This window comes from Myotis nattereri, assembly GCF_964212035.1.
Source record: "Myotis nattereri genome assembly, chromosome: 3".
Classification (NCBI taxonomy): domain Eukaryota; kingdom Metazoa; phylum Chordata; class Mammalia; order Chiroptera; family Vespertilionidae; genus Myotis; species Myotis nattereri.
Window position 1 is genome coordinate 56210583 of NC_138077.1, and position 18148 is coordinate 56228730.

General features: G+C 47.8%; 1 protein-coding gene across 7 annotated transcripts in view; it reads right to left on the reverse strand.

Annotated features, from left to right (window-relative positions):
* Positions 1 to 18148, reverse strand: part of KALRN (kalirin RhoGEF kinase) — a 573479-nt gene that overhangs the window by 399307 nt on the left and 156024 nt on the right. For all 7 annotated transcript variants that reach the window (XM_081085419.1, XM_081085418.1, XM_081085412.1 and 4 more), the window contains exons 4-5: positions 12705 to 12897; positions 9488 to 10000 (exon numbers count right to left, since the gene is read on the reverse strand). In XM_081085419.1, coding sequence (XP_080941545.1) covers positions 9488 to 10000; positions 12705 to 12897 — 706 coding nt within the window. The remainder of the gene's footprint in view (positions 1 to 9487; positions 10001 to 12704; positions 12898 to 18148) is intronic.

The window sequence follows — 18148 nt, forward strand, 5'->3', positions numbered from 1 at the left end:
GGGAGGAGGAAGGGGCTAGTTTTGGGGGACCCCAGTGGGCAGAGCTGGGACCCCATGGTGAAAGCTCCAGGAAGGCAGATCCGGGCCTGGTGGGAGGAGGACCTTCTAACAAATGGTGCTGTGTAACAGGCTGCCTCACAAAGCTGTGGCTTCCTCAACGCCAGAAATGCTCACCAGAGTCTAGAACGCATGTCAGTGAGGGTGGCTGGAGGAGCTCTGCCCTGGGTTAAGGGTAGACCCTCTGACTGATTCAAAGATTCTAGCATTGTCAGATGCTCCTGGACCAGCCTGAACCATTCATCAGAATCCGGCTTTCATGGTTGCCCCCTGGGAGTGGTCAGATTTCTGCCCCTCTTTGTTGTGACTCCTGGTGATCGGCATGTCAAGGACTTTCCCTCTTGTACTCCTCCCCATGGAGCCTGACCTCTAGTCACACTGGACAGTGAGAGCTCCCAGAGCCCACCCCGGACTTTGAGGCTGCCATGCTTTTGCACATGCTCTTCCGTTTTCCCGGACCTTAACTTTGGCCAAATGTTTCACCATCTATGTTCCTACAGCAGTGACTGGCACCACAGAGAACTTTCCCTGTGCAGCAGCTATTTTCTCACCAGTGCCCTATGCTCCAATGTGGGAAGGCCTGACTCCAGCTCGTCTTCCAATTGCCCGGCCCCGGCAAAATATCCGGCACTTATTTAACTGGCTTATCTTTAGCAACAGTGCTCTAAGATCTTGCCAACCTGGTCACATGCTTCCATTTCCCTTTCCTTCTACTAGCAGCAGATCTTGTCCCTAATACTAACTGACGGGTCCTCCTCAAGGTCCCTTCCTGGTTTCTCCAGGCAGCAGGTCCCCTCCATGCCCTGCTACCACATGCTGCCCACTGTCTGCTCGGCATCCTTGTTGTGAATGAGGGAGTACTCTTCACCCTCCCTCCCCAGGCCATGCAAGAAAGCCTCCCCAGGCCTCTCTTCCACTCCTGATCCCATCTATGTGACTCAGCTCAAGTCTGTCTGCATAAGCCTACTGTCTATTGGACACCTACTAAGTTCTAGGCATACCAATGCTTTATATACATTTTTTTAAAATATGTTTTTATTGATTTCAGAGAGAAGAAGGGAGAAGGAGACAGGGCTAGAAACATCGATGATGAGAGAGAATCATTGACTGGCTGCCTCCTACTGGGGATCGAGCCCACAACCCTGGCATGTGCCCTGACCAGGAATTGAACCTTGACCTCCTGGTTCGTGGGTTGATGCTCAACCACTGAGCTAATCCAGCCAGGCTATATACATTTTTAAATCCATACAACAATCCTGCATGTATTAAAATTCTACATTTTACAGACAAAGAAACTGCTCGGAGAAAGTGAACTGGCCACAGATAGCCTATCAGGTAGGGAGTGGCTATGCTGGGATTCAAACCCGCGTCTCTGTGACTGCAAAGCCAGTGATCTTTCTAGAAGCCCTGGCTGGCTCTTCTGGCCTGTGCTCTCTCTGCCCTCTGTGAGAGGCCTGAGCCACTCAGGGAGCTCTTCCTTAGCTCCACCCAAGGAAGCAGGACTGAAAAAGGGAAGCTAAACAACAAGTTCAGAGAGAACGGATGCATGAAGGGGCGGGAAAGTACAGACTGTGGGAGGTGCAAGGTCAAGGAGAAGAGGGGTCACAATGGGAGAGGAAGGAGAGGGGTGCAGTGGGGTAGCACAGAAGGTGAAGGGAAGGGAGGTAAATGGGTTCTTCAAAGTAGAATGCCTGGAAAGGAATCTTGAAAAGCCCCACCCCACAGACTTAATTTTTTTGTGTGTCTTTCATTCTTCAAAAAGGTACTTAAGACATTTCCTCCACTTCCTCTACTGGGCAGAGCTGGCAGCTTCTCTTTTTTCTTGGACTAACTCCCACTCTCCCCCCCATATACACTAGAGCCCCCAAACCTAACTCCTGCTGAGTAAGGAACAGAGACCTTGGTATCTAACCAGGGTCTAACCCCTGGAGTGGTTACTATTTCTAAGCCATCTTTTTCTTACGGGGTATTAGAATCACATCGATGCAGAACCTGATTTTCCCCACAGTGTCCCCCGCCCTCTGGTGCTGGCGGTGGAGAGAGGACCTGACACACCGTAGGCACTCAATGTTGACAAATGAATGTTTCTCAGTTACTTCCTGGGCCTCAAACAACTTCTTTCACTATCACTACTTTTCCTGGCTCACCTACACTGCTGTGGACAGAACCCGGGTGACAACCTGGATTCTGGAAAGTACTGTTAGCACAGTGTTCATGTTCTCAGTTCCAAGGGCCAACCATGTGGTCTGCCGTCCTGTGGAGTCCATTCATGAGGAGAGGCCACATATGCAGGCTATTCGCATATAACTATTCAGGTCGTGGACCCTTCCAGACCTCGTGAGAGACCTGGGAGGGAGCCAGGCCTCCCATGCCAAGCGTTCCTTCCTCCAGTTGCTCCCACACCCACACTCCTGGTGCAGACCTAGTGACCACAGTATACGCTGGAAATGCAGGAGAGGGAGAGAGAGAGAAAGGATGTATCGAGAAGAAAAACAGCTTTGGGAGAAAACACTCACACATGCAGCCTGCAGAACATTGTGACTTAGATTATTTTTGGACTCTAATGTTTCTAATGTTCAAGGGGAGGAAATGAGAAAAAGTAAGCAGAGATTCCCAGGATCAGGAGGCTGGAAATAATACAGGACACTGTGTCCTGTATTGGGGTGGAATACAGACACACTTCCTCCCCGAGAGCCCAGTCAATGGTGGGGGGGGGGGGGGAGGAAGAGGGCAGTGGAGGGCGGTTGGTGCTCGTAGGAGAAGGGAGGGCAGGACTGAGAGGACCCTAAAGCGTTTCTCAAACAAACAAACAAAAAACAGGTAATGGGCACTAGAGCCTTTCTCCAAAAAAAAGCAGGAAATTACAAACTGACCCTAAACACCTTGCCCTTCTGCTTTGGAGGGAGAGTGTAGGAAACAGCTCCCAAAGATCGCAGCTCTTTGAAGCCTCCCTCCCAACATGAAGGACTCAGGCAATTGGTGGTGGTGGTGGTGGTGGAGATGGTGGGTGTTGGAGGTGTTGGGGGAGGGGCAGTCTCAGAGCAGAGTGCATAGCTTCCCATGCTGCCTACCTGTCTCTATCCCAGGCACACCTCCCCAACTCACCATGTCCCTGCTTTCCCCTCTGTAACATGATCCTCACACTCATGCCTGCCACACAAAGTAGGAGGGAGCACCAAACGATGACCCACCATGATGGATGACTTTGGGTGGGTCTCTGCTTCTGGGTCAAAGTTTTCTATGCAAAAGGAAGGGCTGGACCAGACAGAAACTCTCTTAAGGTCAGGGGTGTGAGAACACTTTAAAAACCAACATTCCAAAAAGACTATGCATTATAATCACTACAATGGCACTTCAGTTTGACAAACGACTGTGGAGCCATGCTCACTGCTGGCTTGAGAGGCGTGGGGGTTGGAGCTGTGGTGAGGAGAGGAGGCTGTGGGCCAGGGACAGCAGGGAGAAGAGGTAGCGCAGTTTCTCCATACTGGCCCCATGGGTTCACGTCGCCCCAGGCGGGATGAGACTTTGGGTCCTACTTCGGGCCCTAGGGAGTGATCAGAACTGTGTATGCTTTGGAGGGAGAGCACAGGAAACAGCGGTGGACACTTTGCCCAGTGACAGGGCATCCTGGGGATGTCCTGAATTGCTAATGTGGTGAACAGGACATACAAATAGCAGAACAATAAGCATGTAACCCTCAGCACTGTGCCCTGCTGCCTACCGTGATGCCCTTCACCCAGTGGGCCCCATGAATAATGAGCGTAACATTATTTCGTCTGCACGGACCCCCAATGGTATAAAATTGCATAGGTGTATTTCTTGGATGAACTGTAGGAACTGTTTCTGGCCCCACGTTTGTAGAAGAATAAGACACTATTAGCTACTAATGCAAAGCAGAAGATGACAAGTGTCTCAAAAGTTTCCAGAAAATGTATTCCCCTACTGCCCACTCTCACTTTATACCCTGAAAAGCGCAGAGGAGGTGAGCTGTGATTTCTCCTAGCCTGCATGGTTTGGTCATATCTTTTTATATAGCCTAGTACAGTGGTCGGCAAACTGTGGCTCGCGAGCCACGTGTGGCTCTTTGGCCCCTTGAGTGTGGCTCTTCCACAAAATACCACGTGTGGGCGCACATGTACAGTGCGATTGAAACTTCGTGGCCCATGCGCAGAAGTCGGTATTTTGAGGGTCTCTATCAAGCTACGCTGGAGATGCTATTATGTCCCCCCTTACAAGCCTATTCTCCACGCCAGGGCCACTGCCACCACTGCCGTGATCACACACATGCCCTGCACCACTTCTCCTGCTGAAAGATGTTGCCCCAAGGAGAGAGTATCATACTTGAGAACAGTGCATGTGAAGGCAGAAGGAAAGTCAGAAGTCACTGAGCTAGCCCAAATTCTTCATCTTTTTTAAAAAATATATAATTGGGGGTCAGAGGTCAAAGATGCACCGAAGGTCTCCCAACCAGTAAGTGACATCCCAGGACAAATATGGACCCCACTCATACAGCTTCATTTCAGGACAAACATGGCTGAACAGAATTTCATCATGCAAGAATGAACATGCAGGAAGACATTTAAAATTAAGTTCTTCAAAGGGAGCTTTCCCATAGGCGGTGTGGTGAGGCCAGTCTCCCCTAAGCAAATGAGAGGTCCTCATCTGGGCAGATGCCTTGGTCCTGGAGGAGGTGGGCACCTAAATCCCCTCCCAGCGTGGTGATAAAGATCTTGTGGGGGTGCCCCAAGCACAAGTTTACACGTGAAACAAGCACAGTGTGCTGCATCAACCGGTAAGAAGTGCAGTTCCAATACTGGAAACCCCACGGGGGAGCTCTGCCCAAGCTTTGGGTGATTCTCCCACAGGAAGTGGGAATATACTCCCTTCTGGAATGGCTTTGGGCAAAACTAGGGTGTGGGCCCCTGGGCAGACATCAGGATAGCCTCTTATTCAGAAGCAGAGTAGACAAAGGTTTCTCCGTCAGTTAAGTCTAGATATGAACGGGAGCCCTCCTAAGCACTTCTCCTTCCCTGTAAAGACTGGATGATTGTAGGCCTTCCCCACATCAGAAGGCAGGCAGTGCAGAGCTTCAGCATTTTCTGATACTTCTCATTGGCATCAGCACATAGACGGGCATAGTGAGGTCACACGGCTGCCATCAGGATGGTAAGGCTGGGTTTCCTACAGTGAATGGGAGGTAGACTTTTCCCTATCAGGGTCTCTTCCAGTCATACCGTTCAAGCTGTCCTAGGTACCCAGGAAAGGGGAGGGCCCTGGCGGGGATCCTCCAATGAGTAGTGCCCACCCTTCCCTTTTCCGAGGGGACATCTATGAGTCTACTTAATGACTCTTAATACCACAAATTGCCCCCTAATGGGAAAGAGACCTCCCTTCTCTCTGGGAATGGGGTGTGATTACAGGGCAGACACCTTCGCACAGGTTCCACGGCAGCTGAGGGGGCAGCCGGCTGTGAAACAGGGCGGCAAAAAGAGCCATAATCTGCGCCTGGCTAATGAGGAGTGACCCAGCCTGTGTTTGGTGAACACAGTGGGGGACAGGCCCATTAGTTATAGACCAGCGGGCAAGGGCCGAGGCAGCGATGCTCATACTCCAGCGAGATGCACTGGGTGCTACTGGAATGACCTCTGAATCATCCAGCTCTCCCACAAATTGCTCACTAAGATTTTCCTGTCATTTCTGAGCTGCAATGTACCTGTTCTCTAAAAACTCCCAGTCGCAGAGGCTGTGCCTAGGACAGTGAGGTGCACACAGCAGTCATACATCATAATAAGTAGGACAGCTGGCTGCTCCAGGGCAAAAATTCTGGCCAATTCCTCCTTATCTAAGTGCCTTGTTTTGGGCTCATGACAGCTGCTCAACAGACATTTATTAAATGAATGGGTGCCCTGCTTTATGAATTATCTACAGAACAGAGTCCCTCCTCCCTAAATGCTTCATGGGTAGAAATAATAGCTCCCTCTCCACTCCCCCCACCCCCAAGATGAAGAATGCTGGGAGTCATCACAGAGGTCATGGGGATGGTGAGAGGTGCCTTCACTCTCCAAGGCCAGCTGGCAAATGAGGAGCACCACCTATTATTCAAGGCCTGGGACCAAGCTGCCACCCCACAGGCCAGAGGGGAGACTCTGCGCCCACCCTTAACAAAAATAGAAGCTGGGTGAGCACCAGACTCCTCCGACTGCCAAGAGCTTCCCGGATCTGGAATCAGAGGTCTCAACAAGCCTCCCACCAGAAAGGAAGCTCAGCATGGCTCACGCAGTAACTATTTCCTCACACCCTTGTTTAGATGTGGATCTGCATACACACAGCCCTCACCCAAACCGCCACCCTCCTCACCCCCTTTCAAAAACACCAAATAAGTAGACGGCTGAGACACTTAGTTCTGCACAGATATTTTAAATTAATCTTGAAGCAACTTAAAAGGACTGTTTTTCTCCCGTTCCCTACTCCCAGCACATTTTCTGTGGCAGCTGGGTCAAGCCTGAGCAGCATTTGCACCACTGACTCAATGACAAAATATTCCTGGGCTGCTTTCTTCCCATCATCCGTTCACTCCCTCTGTTTTGTTTATTATATTCTGTGCCCACCCCCCCACCCTCCCCGCTCCATACACCACAGGCACACACACACACTTCTTTATAAGGCATGAGAACACCATGGTACATGGAACGTAAACTGAAAGTACTGGATTCAGGGATCATGTACTTGGATGGGGGAAAATATATGCCTTTATTTTCACTAACCTCCAACTGAAATATAGCATTCTCTTCAATTATGAATGTAGTCAACAAGCTACATTACTGTTCGTAATACCTGTACCTCTGAATACACATCTTCATATCACATCAGGGTTAGTTACCCGAAAATATCATTTTTGCTCATTGCTACTTCAAAATCAATGGTAATTGTGAGACTTCAAGTAGATTTTATTATTTAACATGTTAAAGAAGTACAGGTTACTACTATTTTTAAACTTATTAACTGTATTTCAATAATTATTTTCTAAGCCTAAAATATTATTTTGTACATTTACAAATATTACTCTGAGAAGGGGTCCACAGAATGGTTGAGCCCTGCTGTTGACTGAGCATTGGGAGGTGGGATTTGAGATTTTCCCTGGAGTCATCAGGGTGGGGGCTCGGGGACTAACAAGCAGTGCTCAGTGGTGGCATGAAGTAGGTCCTAGGAGCAGAGGACAGTATGGCTTTTGGATAAGAGCTTGGGTGAGCTTTAGAGACAGACAAAATACTGGCTCTAATTGGCAGTGTTATCCTGGGCAGGCCACTCCATCTCTCTGAGCTTCCATTTCCTCCACTATAAAAGAGGAATACTAATATGCCATGTGATTCTTGTGAGAGAGAATGAATCGAGAGAATGTATGTGTGGCAGCAATTACTGCCTAGTGGACTGGCACTTGTCTGACTCTAGAAGGTCAGCCTTACCTACCCAGGTCTTCTGGTGCTAAAGGTATATGGTTCATCTTATTTTTGAGACAGGCACCATCTGTGCCTCATGCCATCTTCCCTTACCCTTGAGCTTCCGGGGTGCTGTGAAGTGCCTCAAACTCTAAAATACATCTAGGCAGACCTAGTCCCTGCCTCCCCCTCTGTCCCTGTCACTGCAATGGCCAGCTAGGCCAGGCTGCAAAGCAGGTCCTCTGCCCCAGAGCAGAAGAAAACCCAAATAGAAAGGAGCTATTCCAGATTTTTCTTACCCCAGGCACGGGAGCCAGAGTACCTGTGACTGGTTTCCCACAGCTGCTGGCTCCTGACCTGGTGTCTCATAGCTTGGGGGACTGTGACAGGATCCCATAGTCCAAGTGGCCCTTCCCAGAGCAGGCCAGGGTCAGACCCAGGCTGCCAGGCCCCTCGGCAAAGAGCCCTCAGGAAGTCAGGGAAAACCCTGCAACTCCTAAGGTTATACAAGAAATCCCTTTACATGTCCCTTGACTTAAATGATGTTCAGAAGTTCTGTTGTAGAAAGGGGCAATGCAGTCTTTAAAAATGACATGTACTGATTTCCTTCTGATTATAAATTATAAAAAATTGGAAAATATATAAAATTTATACCGAGGAATTAAAATTAACCTTAAGCTTGTCATCTGAGAATCAAAACTATTAACATTGTGCTGAATTTTCCTCCAGTCATACCTATGCTGACACTCTCACATAAATTAGGATCATCATTATATAGAGTTGTGTTTTTTGCTCCTTTTCCCTCCTTTTTGCCCCCCTCCACCTCATCCCCAGCCTTCCCCATGCTATTGTCTGTGTCCATGGGTTATGCATCTATGCATATTATATAGTTTCATATCCTGATTTCATCACTTAAAAATATTTAGATATTTCCAATATGAGCTCTGAAAAGACACAAAACCATTATATTAGACACTGTCTGTAAAATCCATAGGTTACTGAGAGATGCAGAGTAGCATTATGCATTTAAATATAAGTTATTTCCAGAAAACTGATAGGAGGAGAGCCCATTTCACTCCCCGTAAAGCACATATAATAGCAACTCTCTTCTTTACCTTGAAAAAACCTGGAGAAGATACCTTTGTGTCCTCAGCAACGAAGCACTACATGATATATTTTTCTTTTTCCCTTTCTCATATCTCCCCTGATAAGGAGAAAGCTATGAAAATTCACTGCTAGAACATTGGGGCCTGCTTAAGTGCTGGCTGAGCTGCTGAGGAAAAACCTTCTGAATGAAGCGCATGGCACAAAGAGCCCTGACTTCAAGCTGAAAAAGGCTGGATTCATATGTCAAGTCTGCCATTGTAGCCCCAAGATCAAGGAGCACTCCATTTCCCTGCAGGTCAGCAGCACCACGCACCTCCAAGGATGGGAAAGCTGTGCAGTTAGGTAAGGCTCTGCACGTGGAATGCTTTGTCAACAGTCGAGTACACTGCCCAGCGCTAGTCCCTCAGTCATGTTACTGCGGCTGGTAACAGTATTATTATTTTTGTTGCTCAGCCGGCTCGAACCATTCCGTACAGGTCCTGAGAGGGGCAGTGTCCAGCCGTGGGGAAATGCATGGGCTCGGCAGCCGCACGGCACTGCCTCGTTTGGCCAAGTTATTTAGCCTCTCAGTTTCTTCACCTGTAAAATGGGATAATGATGATACACCTACCTATGGGCCTTCCGAGGGTTAAAATGCGTTCATTTGTACTCAGTGCTTACAACAGTGCCTGGCGCATAATAAACGCTATGTAAGGAGAGCTTTAAGGAGTCAGTGAGCAATGGCCAGAGATGATTAAAATTAATGTGCACCAATAAACACTTAAGAAAATCTTTCCACAAAAGTCATTAATCAGAAAGCTGAACTGGCAACCTCGATCAGTTTCTTTAAAGAGCAGTGGCCACCCGCCCCCAAACCCCGGCCCCAGGTGGGCCGGCTCCCCTCCTACCTTCTCTGCATCCTGCTCGAAGAGCCTCAGCTGGAAGCACTGGTCCAGCTTGAGCTTGCGTACGTGCCACATCTGGTGGAGGTGCTGCCGGGTCGAGTGCAGCTTGTCCAGGAGGCTGGTGATCTTGGGCACCAGGCTCTGGAAGTCAGCGCTGCCGGGGATGCAGTTGCGCCCTGAGAAGCCGTCGCTGCAGCGGATGCACTGCAGCAGCCGCTGCCCCTCCCGGTCCAGCTCCTCCACGGGGGCCTTCAGCACCTTCTTCTTGAGCTGAGTGTGCTCATCGATGAGCCTCCGAGAGCCCTCCACGTCCACGGGGAACTCCTTCCGAGCCAGCATCTCCTGCAGGTCCTCCAGGCGTGAGAGCAGGTGCACGGCGCTGTTGAAGAACTCCTCCAGGGACAGCCGCAGCTCGATCCACTCCTCGTGGTTGTAGTCCAGGGAGCCATCGAACTCCTCGGTCAGCTGGGAGGGGTCCACCAGCTTCGTGAGGCCCTCCACGGACACCATGCTCGTCTGGGGGACAGACACAAAGAGGGTGACTCAGTGAAGTGGGGGGGAGTGAGGGGAAACTGGGGAAGCTGTAGGCAGGAGGGGAGAAAGTCCAGGGGAGAAGCCAAGGTAAGTCCACATAATAATGACCACAGCCTGTGCGGGAAAGGGCCGGTGTATGAGCACGTGGCCTGCTGGTCATCAGCTACAAATCAGCCAGGGTAAGCAGTTTCAACAGACCAGCTGACTGCCTCCAAAAGCCTCTCCACCTGCCCACCACTTGCTATTACAGGAGAGGCTGCCTTTAAGTCTCAGCTGCCTTCATCTTCCTCCTCTCCACCCCCGAGTCACCACAGCAGGACTTCAGATGCTAGAAGCAGGAGTGCCTGAGGGTCTGGTTCTCCAGAGTTGAAAACCCAGCCAGGCCCATGACCCAGGACATCATCACGGTTACATGAAGCAATGTGGGTCAACTTTGGGCTGCAACGGTCTGAGTCAAGCTTCCTGCCTCAGGCTGGGTGGGCCGCTGCCGACACTGAGACTCTCCTGGTAGCAGATACCAGTCTCTGATTTAGTTGGCCTGGACTGGAGTGTGTGCATGGGTAATTTTAAAAGCTCACCAAGTGACTCTAACGTGCAGCCACTGATACAAACCTCTGCTAATCTAGATCCTGGCGACTCAAAGTGTGGCCCTTGGCGGCAGCATTAAGACCCCCTGGGAGCTTGTTGGAAAGCAGCATATCAGAAGTCAGATCTGCTGAATCACAATCCACATTGAACGCGATCCCCAGGGACTCTGTGCATTAAACTTTGAGCAGCCCTGTTCTAGAGCACTTTCCCCTTCAAATCTGGCTCCCAGTTTACCACGTCCAGGAAGTCTCCCATGATTATATGCACCAATTAGTCATTAAGTATCTGCTACTGAACAAGCCTGTACCCTCAGCCTGCATGAGGGATTTCATTGGCTGTTCGTAAGGCATTGCCTTATAAATACTCTTCTGAGTGGGAGGCCCCAGCTCTCTCTCCTTACTTCTTATTTAGGAGGCAAAGACAAGCTTGCTCAACTTGTGGCGAAGGAAGAGGGGAAGGGCTGAGCAGCCACACTGAAACACAGTTTCAGGACTTGTTGGAAAGAGTACTTTCATTCTTTTCAGGTTATAAATATATAGGCTTGTTATCACCACCTCTGTATACAAAAACCAAAACTACAAAACACAGGGCTCCTGCCCAGCTGGTGTGGCTCAGTGGTTGAGCATTGACCTACGAACCTGGAGGTCACGGTTGGATTCCTGGTCAGGGCACATGCCTGGCTTGTGGGCTCGATCCCCAGCAGGGGGCATGCAGGAGGCAGCCGATTAATGATTCTCTCTCATCATTGATGTTTCTATCTCTCTTCCTCTCCCTTCCTCTCTAAAATCAATAAATCTATACTAGTATATTGAAAAACCTTCAGAATGAAGTGGCATGGCACTGAAACAGGGCTGCAAATATATATATATATTAAAGCACCGGGCTCCTAATATTGGGTGGGGGTGCCAGGAGAGTAGGAGAGCTGTTTTTATACCAAGTCAAATTCTTTGTGTTATTTAAACAGAGTGAGAATCACTTCGCTCAGATGGTCAGGTTGCTATGCTCCATCACAAACTACTGGGGCCATCACGCCACACACAGGCACTCCTGGCCTAGAGGGTAGGGTTCTGAGTGGAAAGTTGCGTAAGTTTAGGTGCAGCTCCGCCTTTCCAACATGCACACGTACACAAGGTTCATCCCCCTGCAGATGAGGGCTAGGGTTCCAGGAAAGGGGAACAGCTTGGATTTGGCTAGAACAAAGGTTCCTAAATCATTGACTTAATCTGCTGTGTCACCATTAAAAATCCCCATATGCTGTCTGGGAAAACCTAGCTAAAGAGAAAATAATAACACGTTCTCCTTGAGTATAAGAGAAAATAGAAAATATGAAGAAAATGAAAAATCACCTTTAATCAGCCACTGCGAATAGTCTACTAACATTTTCACGTGTCTCTCAGTCTTCTTCATTATGCACTTAAAAGACAGACTTCAGATTATAATGCCCAGACTGGTTAAAAACCTGCCTTTTTTAAAACAATATATCATAAGTATTTTTCAAAGATGCTATTTTTCTAAATATGATTTGCATTGAGATATAATTGATATATAACTTCACGTATTTGTGAATTAATGTTACCAAAATTAATGGATATTAGGATACAAACTATATGTATGCACATGTATATGTGTATATGTGTGTATATATATCTGTATATATGTATGTGTATATTATGGCAAAAAACACTATGATGAATGAACATTCTTGTAGACCATTATCTGTTTATAATTATAATTAGATTTTCAAGAGGTTTTGTTTAGCTTTTATATTAAAAATATTTCCTAAGAAGAATTACTAGATCAATAGCTATAAACTCTTTTTAAGGCATTTGGGCCAAATTACAAAGTTGCCCCCAGAAACAACTGTCCTAATTTACATACTCACCAATAGTACACAGAATTGCCTACTAACACTGTGCAATTAGGACAATCTCTTGATCCTCTTATTCCTCTCTAGATACTAACTGGTAAAGCCACAGTAGCCAAGGACTCCAGAAATACCAGCCATAGACATGGGTACAGTAGAGTGGATGGAGAAGCACAGTGTGAAATGTGTGGGTGGCGGAAGGTAAAGGGGTGTTCAGAGAGCGGTCTGGCTCACCTCAAAGATGAATTTGGAGCTGCCAAAGTTGGTCTTCTGTTTCTGCCAGAAATTGTCGGGTTTAATGATGAGGGCCACATGGATCTCGGCTGGAAAGGCTTCCTGCAACGTCTTGAGGAGGGGCTTGATGAGGTCCCACTTAGAGCCCCGCATGTCGATGATGACGGTGAAGCCACGTTTGCACACGTCCTCACTGTGGGGGGTCAGAGGTCCGGCATGGTCACTCTGGGCAGCTGAGACTTTGAAGTACACAGTCCAAAAGCATCCAGAAATCTGCATTCCTTTTAATAGGGCCACCCTTCCAACTTCACGCCAGGTCTGCGGGCTGCCTTCCAATCCCACTAAAAATGCACTACCTCAGAAGACCTTCCTGGCTTAACCCCATCTGCTGCAGGGTGTCTGCCTTCTCCTAGCACTCAGCAAATGACTCAGCCTTCCCTATAGTCATTGGCGCTTGATGGGGTGTTTACTGTTTGGGTATTCCAATTTCTGTTTGATTTTACATTTAGTTTTTGTCTCTCTCGCTCCTGAGAGGAATCATGTTTTCCCTATTTGAAGACAAGCCCTGTACCAACAGGGACCCTGAGGCCCTAATATCTGAGATGGAAAATCCTTGGCATGAGGGCTGCCCTTCCCCACGCCCAGAGCCATGGCAGTCACTGGTCCACTTTACCACTGAACCCAAACGGAGCCAAAGCATCTTTTTCAATAAAAGATTCTAGGTTGGCCCTAACCGGTTTGGCTCAGTGGATAGAGTGAAGGGTCCCAGGTTCGATTCCGGTCAAGGGCATGTACCTTGGTTGCAGGCTTATCCCCAGTAGGGGGTGTGCAGAAGGCAGCTGGTCGATGTTTCTCTCTCATCGATGTTTCTAACTCTCCCTCTCCCTTCCTCTCTGTAAAAAATCAATAAAATATATTAAAAAAAAAGATTCTAGGTTGATTCTATCCATTGATAAGAGATGGTACACAAAGTATGAATAAGGCATATTTGTCACCACTGTATTTAAGATGTATTACTTGTAGTTCTAATGTTTGTTAACTTATAAAAAATCAGGTTGTTGCCAGGACGGTGTGGCTCAGTGGTTGAGCATTGACCTATGAACCAGAAGGTCACGGTTCGATTCCTGGTCAGGGCACATGCCCCGGGTGCGGGCTCAATCCCCGGTGTGTTCCATGCAGGAAGCAGCTGATCAGTGATTCTCTCTCATCATTGATGTTTCTCTCTCTCTCTCTCTCTCTCTCTTTCTCTCTCTCTCTCTCTCTCTCTCTCTCTCTCTCTTTCTCTCTCTCTCTCTCTCTCCTCTCTCTCTCTCTCTCTGTCTCTCTCTGTCTCTCTCTCGCTCTCTCTCTCCCTTCCTCTCTGAAATCAATAATATATCTATATATATTTTTTAAAAATCAGATTGCTGAGTCATGCTGATTACTCACAGACGGCCAAATGTGGGACTGATAAAAAAGATGGATAGTCTGTTGTCCCGTGTACTTCCATTATAAGAGTCGGGGTATGAATAAGGCACACCAATCGTATTCTTACTTTAGGAAGTTAAGAGAGGGGAAGCTACTCCTAAAATCAAGGCCAGAAGAAGTGACAGTGACCATCTTGAAAACCAAAACTAAGCAGCCTAAGTGAATCAATCAAGACGTTGCTATGGAACTTATTAAAGAGCAAAGTTTATTTAAGCACTTGGACTTTATAACTCCTAAGAATCAGAATGGGAGGAAAAAGTTAAAATAGTTACAACATATCAGTTTGGAAGAAAGTTTATGTTTTGGTAGTTAGAGGCTCTTCTCTTCTTCTTGGCTTATTTAACCTATCCATTTATTTTAGAACTAAAAACATACTTTGGGTGTTTCACATTCTTATATAAACCCTGGTGTAGAATTTCCTTAGGGTCTTTCACTTAATTTTCCTATTCCCTGGATTGTACTGGCATAAACCACTGTGCATGTTACATGACCCACAGATGTGTGCCTCCACCAACCAACCGCTTACCACTACTGGAGGTAAGGCCGCAATGGGAAGAATTAAGCCACAAATGGAAACAGAATACCTTTTCCGGCTTCGTTCTCAAATCTCAACAGTGATGAGAATGGCAGCCTGGTGAAGACACCACAGCCGCCATGACTATGTGAATGTCTCCAACATAAGGCAACTTCCATGGGCCTCCCAGTTAGATGGGGAACTGCCCAGGCAGGAGACTTTCCATTTCTTCTTGCTGATAGAAAGGACTAGACTCAGCATGGAAGTTCTGTTTCTCCCAAATCGGTGTCAACAAGTGGCCAGAGTCATCCATAAATAATTTTCTCTGATCTATTGTATGAAAGCAATGTGCCATTTTCCTAAATTATGGAATTTCTTTCCCATTATTAAAGAAACACCTGCTAAATACAGAAAACTTCAAAGATTTATATAAGAGATGCTAATGGCAGGAATTTTTAACACTCTGTCCTATTTCCCTCCAATCTTCTTTGTGCATGTAATTTTCATACCAGAAAGTGTTCTACTTTTCACAGTAACATAGAGTTTTTTCCCTTGTTTAAAATTTCTTTGAAGCTGGCACACCAAATGACACATAGTCCATCCATCTGTACCTTGACCATGCCTTATTTAACCATTCTCATTACTACTTTGCAGAAAGACATATCAGCTTACATGTTATGCACGCACGAGCGTCCCAGCAGCGCATGGCATGCCCTCCGCCCCCTTACTATACCCTCATCAGCACTGAAATCTTTGCCCATTTAAATTTGCACCTCTCTGTTTACTATCTAGAGCTTATTGGCCTGGAAGTATTTCTTCTGTGACTTACCTACGTAGTTCTTTTATCCACTTTTCTACTGGGATTTAATGACTTTTCTCTTTGAGCTTAGTTTTGTTCAACTTGACTCACATCTGTTGCATGCCCACTTACTTCAGGTGCTGCAAGGTACCTGTAGGTCTTACCTTTCCTTTGATATGACCAACTTCTTTGTGTACCTGTTCCATCCCTGTTGCCATAACTGTGCTGACATGAGAAACCACCATCCCTAGCAATAGTTGGTGTTGCTACCAAGAGCTGGAGTCTGACTACCCAAGCATCTAACTGGGGTAGCAGGTTTCTGACAACTACAGTAGAAACAGGTACTAACATTCTCCAGAAGTTCTCACTAAGGCAGGAGATGGGGAGAGAGGCCCCTGGGAGCTAATGTAATTGGCATCTCTGTGAGACAGCCTGGTCTCTCAAGGTGCTTTGTGTTTGGTTTCAAGTAAGAGGCAGAGCTGAGGGAGGGAAAAGAACTTCTCACTAGATGCTTATTCTATGCCAGGGACTGTGGTTGGGCACTTGACAGACGATATTGCACTATCCTCACAATACCTTATAAACTTGGCATGTAACCCCCATGTAAGAGACAATGAAATTGAGGCACAGAACCTGCTGAAGGTCACAGGACTAGCAAGTGGCTAAGCAAATAATCAGAACCAGGGCTGTTGACTATAACGCCCACACTCGGGTCACTATATTCTATTACACCCCACCACCATCGCCACTGTGAGTGGTGTGTTGGTCATAGGCGGTGGGGGTTAAGGGTCAGCAATGCGAGGATTAATTAGGGAGCTCATAGGAGATGAGGGAAATTGTGGCAAGGAGTCCAAATGAATGACCTGTATTCTGCAGTCTGCAATATTACAGAATCACAGACGCCGAGGAGCATGGCATACTGAGAAAGTTCAAGTAATTCACTCTAGTTTAGGCATAAGGGTAGGGAAGAGATTGATGCTCTGAGTGCTTCTGACAGCCCTATTCCAGGCTTGGCCTCCCCTTGCATACCCTCCCCTCTCCCATCCCACCCTGAGGCCAAGGAGACTTGCCCAGATGAAGTCTGTACTGTACCTTCACCCCCTTGTAAATGAAGCTCCTATTACCTGAAAACCTAAAATTCTCTGCCCAAAGGGCCCTTAGCCCACACCCTGGGCCCTTGTGTAGCTGGACCCCAGGTCTAATCCTCTAAGGCCATGGTCAGCAAACTGTGGCTCCCGAGCCACATGCGGCTTTTTGGTCCCTTGAGTGTGGCTCTTCCACAAAATACTATGTGCGGGCACACGTACAGTGCGATTGAAACTTTGTGGCCCATGCGCAGAAGTCGGTTTTCAGCCTGGGCGAGTCTATTCTGAAGAAGTACTGTTGATATGTGGCCCTGTTGACTAATGAGTTTGCCGACCACTGCTCTAAGGCAAGTAGCACCATCAGCATGAGCACACCTAGGCCTGAGGGGAGGCAAAGGGCTTCTATTTGCAAAGGTGTGGCTAGAACATGGATGTTTGAGCTGGAGAGTCCACATGCATGCGAGACCCCCCTTCCCCCTACCCCTGCACAGTGGAAGACAGAGCTGGGCAGTGGGCACGGAGAGGCAGAGCAAGGCCTGGGGCTGGTCTCCCTCTGCTGCCAAGTTCTGCAGGGAACTCGGGAGTCCAACAAGGCTGGCCTCCTCTGTCACTATGAAGGTATATCAGTCAAGGTAGAAGGATAGAACGTGTTTTATTTAACAGTTTGTTAGCCTATATTAATTTTCATTACTGAGACAGAGGGTATGTGTGTTTCCATTTGTACTCCAGAGAAGAGGCAGGAATAGAAGCAGGTCTCGAATAAGGATGGTGGGAGTGCTGGATTTATCCTGAGGACAATTGGGGGACCACCACCAGGGGGTTTGGAAAGATTGCCTCCAGCTGTGTAGACAGGGAGTATGCTGGGCTCAGCCAGAGGGAGTGGCAATGGCAGAATCAGAGGAGCCACATCCTCTGAATCTTGGTAAGTCCTCCTAGTGCAAATGTCCTTGGGCTGCCCCACCTAAAGCTGCAACTGTCACCCAGCCTCCCCTCCCCTCCCCCCCGGACTTATTTTTTCTTAGCATTTACTACCATCTGGATCATATATTTTACTTATTCATGTATTGTCCGTCTTCCCTCACTAGAAAATAAACTCCATGAGGGCGGGGTTTTGTGTGCATTCAGTGCTGGATGCCCAGTGGCTAACACAGTGCCTGGTATGCGCTGAGACTCAATACGCTGCGGAAGCAGAGGCAGCATTAAGGATATGGAATCTGGAACCACCCCTCCTCAGTCTAAATCCCAGCTCCATTGTTTCCTTATTGGGAAACCTTAGGCAAGTTGCTTTCAACCTCTGTGCCTCAGTTCCTGCCTGTAAAACACGAATAATAGCAACTACATCACAGGGTTATTTTTAGGGCTAAGTTTAATATGCATAAAGCACTGACGATGGTGCCAGGCACGTGGTCTGGACGATGTAGTCTTATCTGCTGTAGGAGACACTGTTGGTGTCCCACTGAGGGCTCCTCTATTGCCCACTGTGCCCAGCCCCAGCTCTGACAGCATTGCAGCCATCAGCTTACACCTGCACCATCTCTGGGGACTTGCTGATGGGCTCCATGTCTCCAAGAGACAAGTG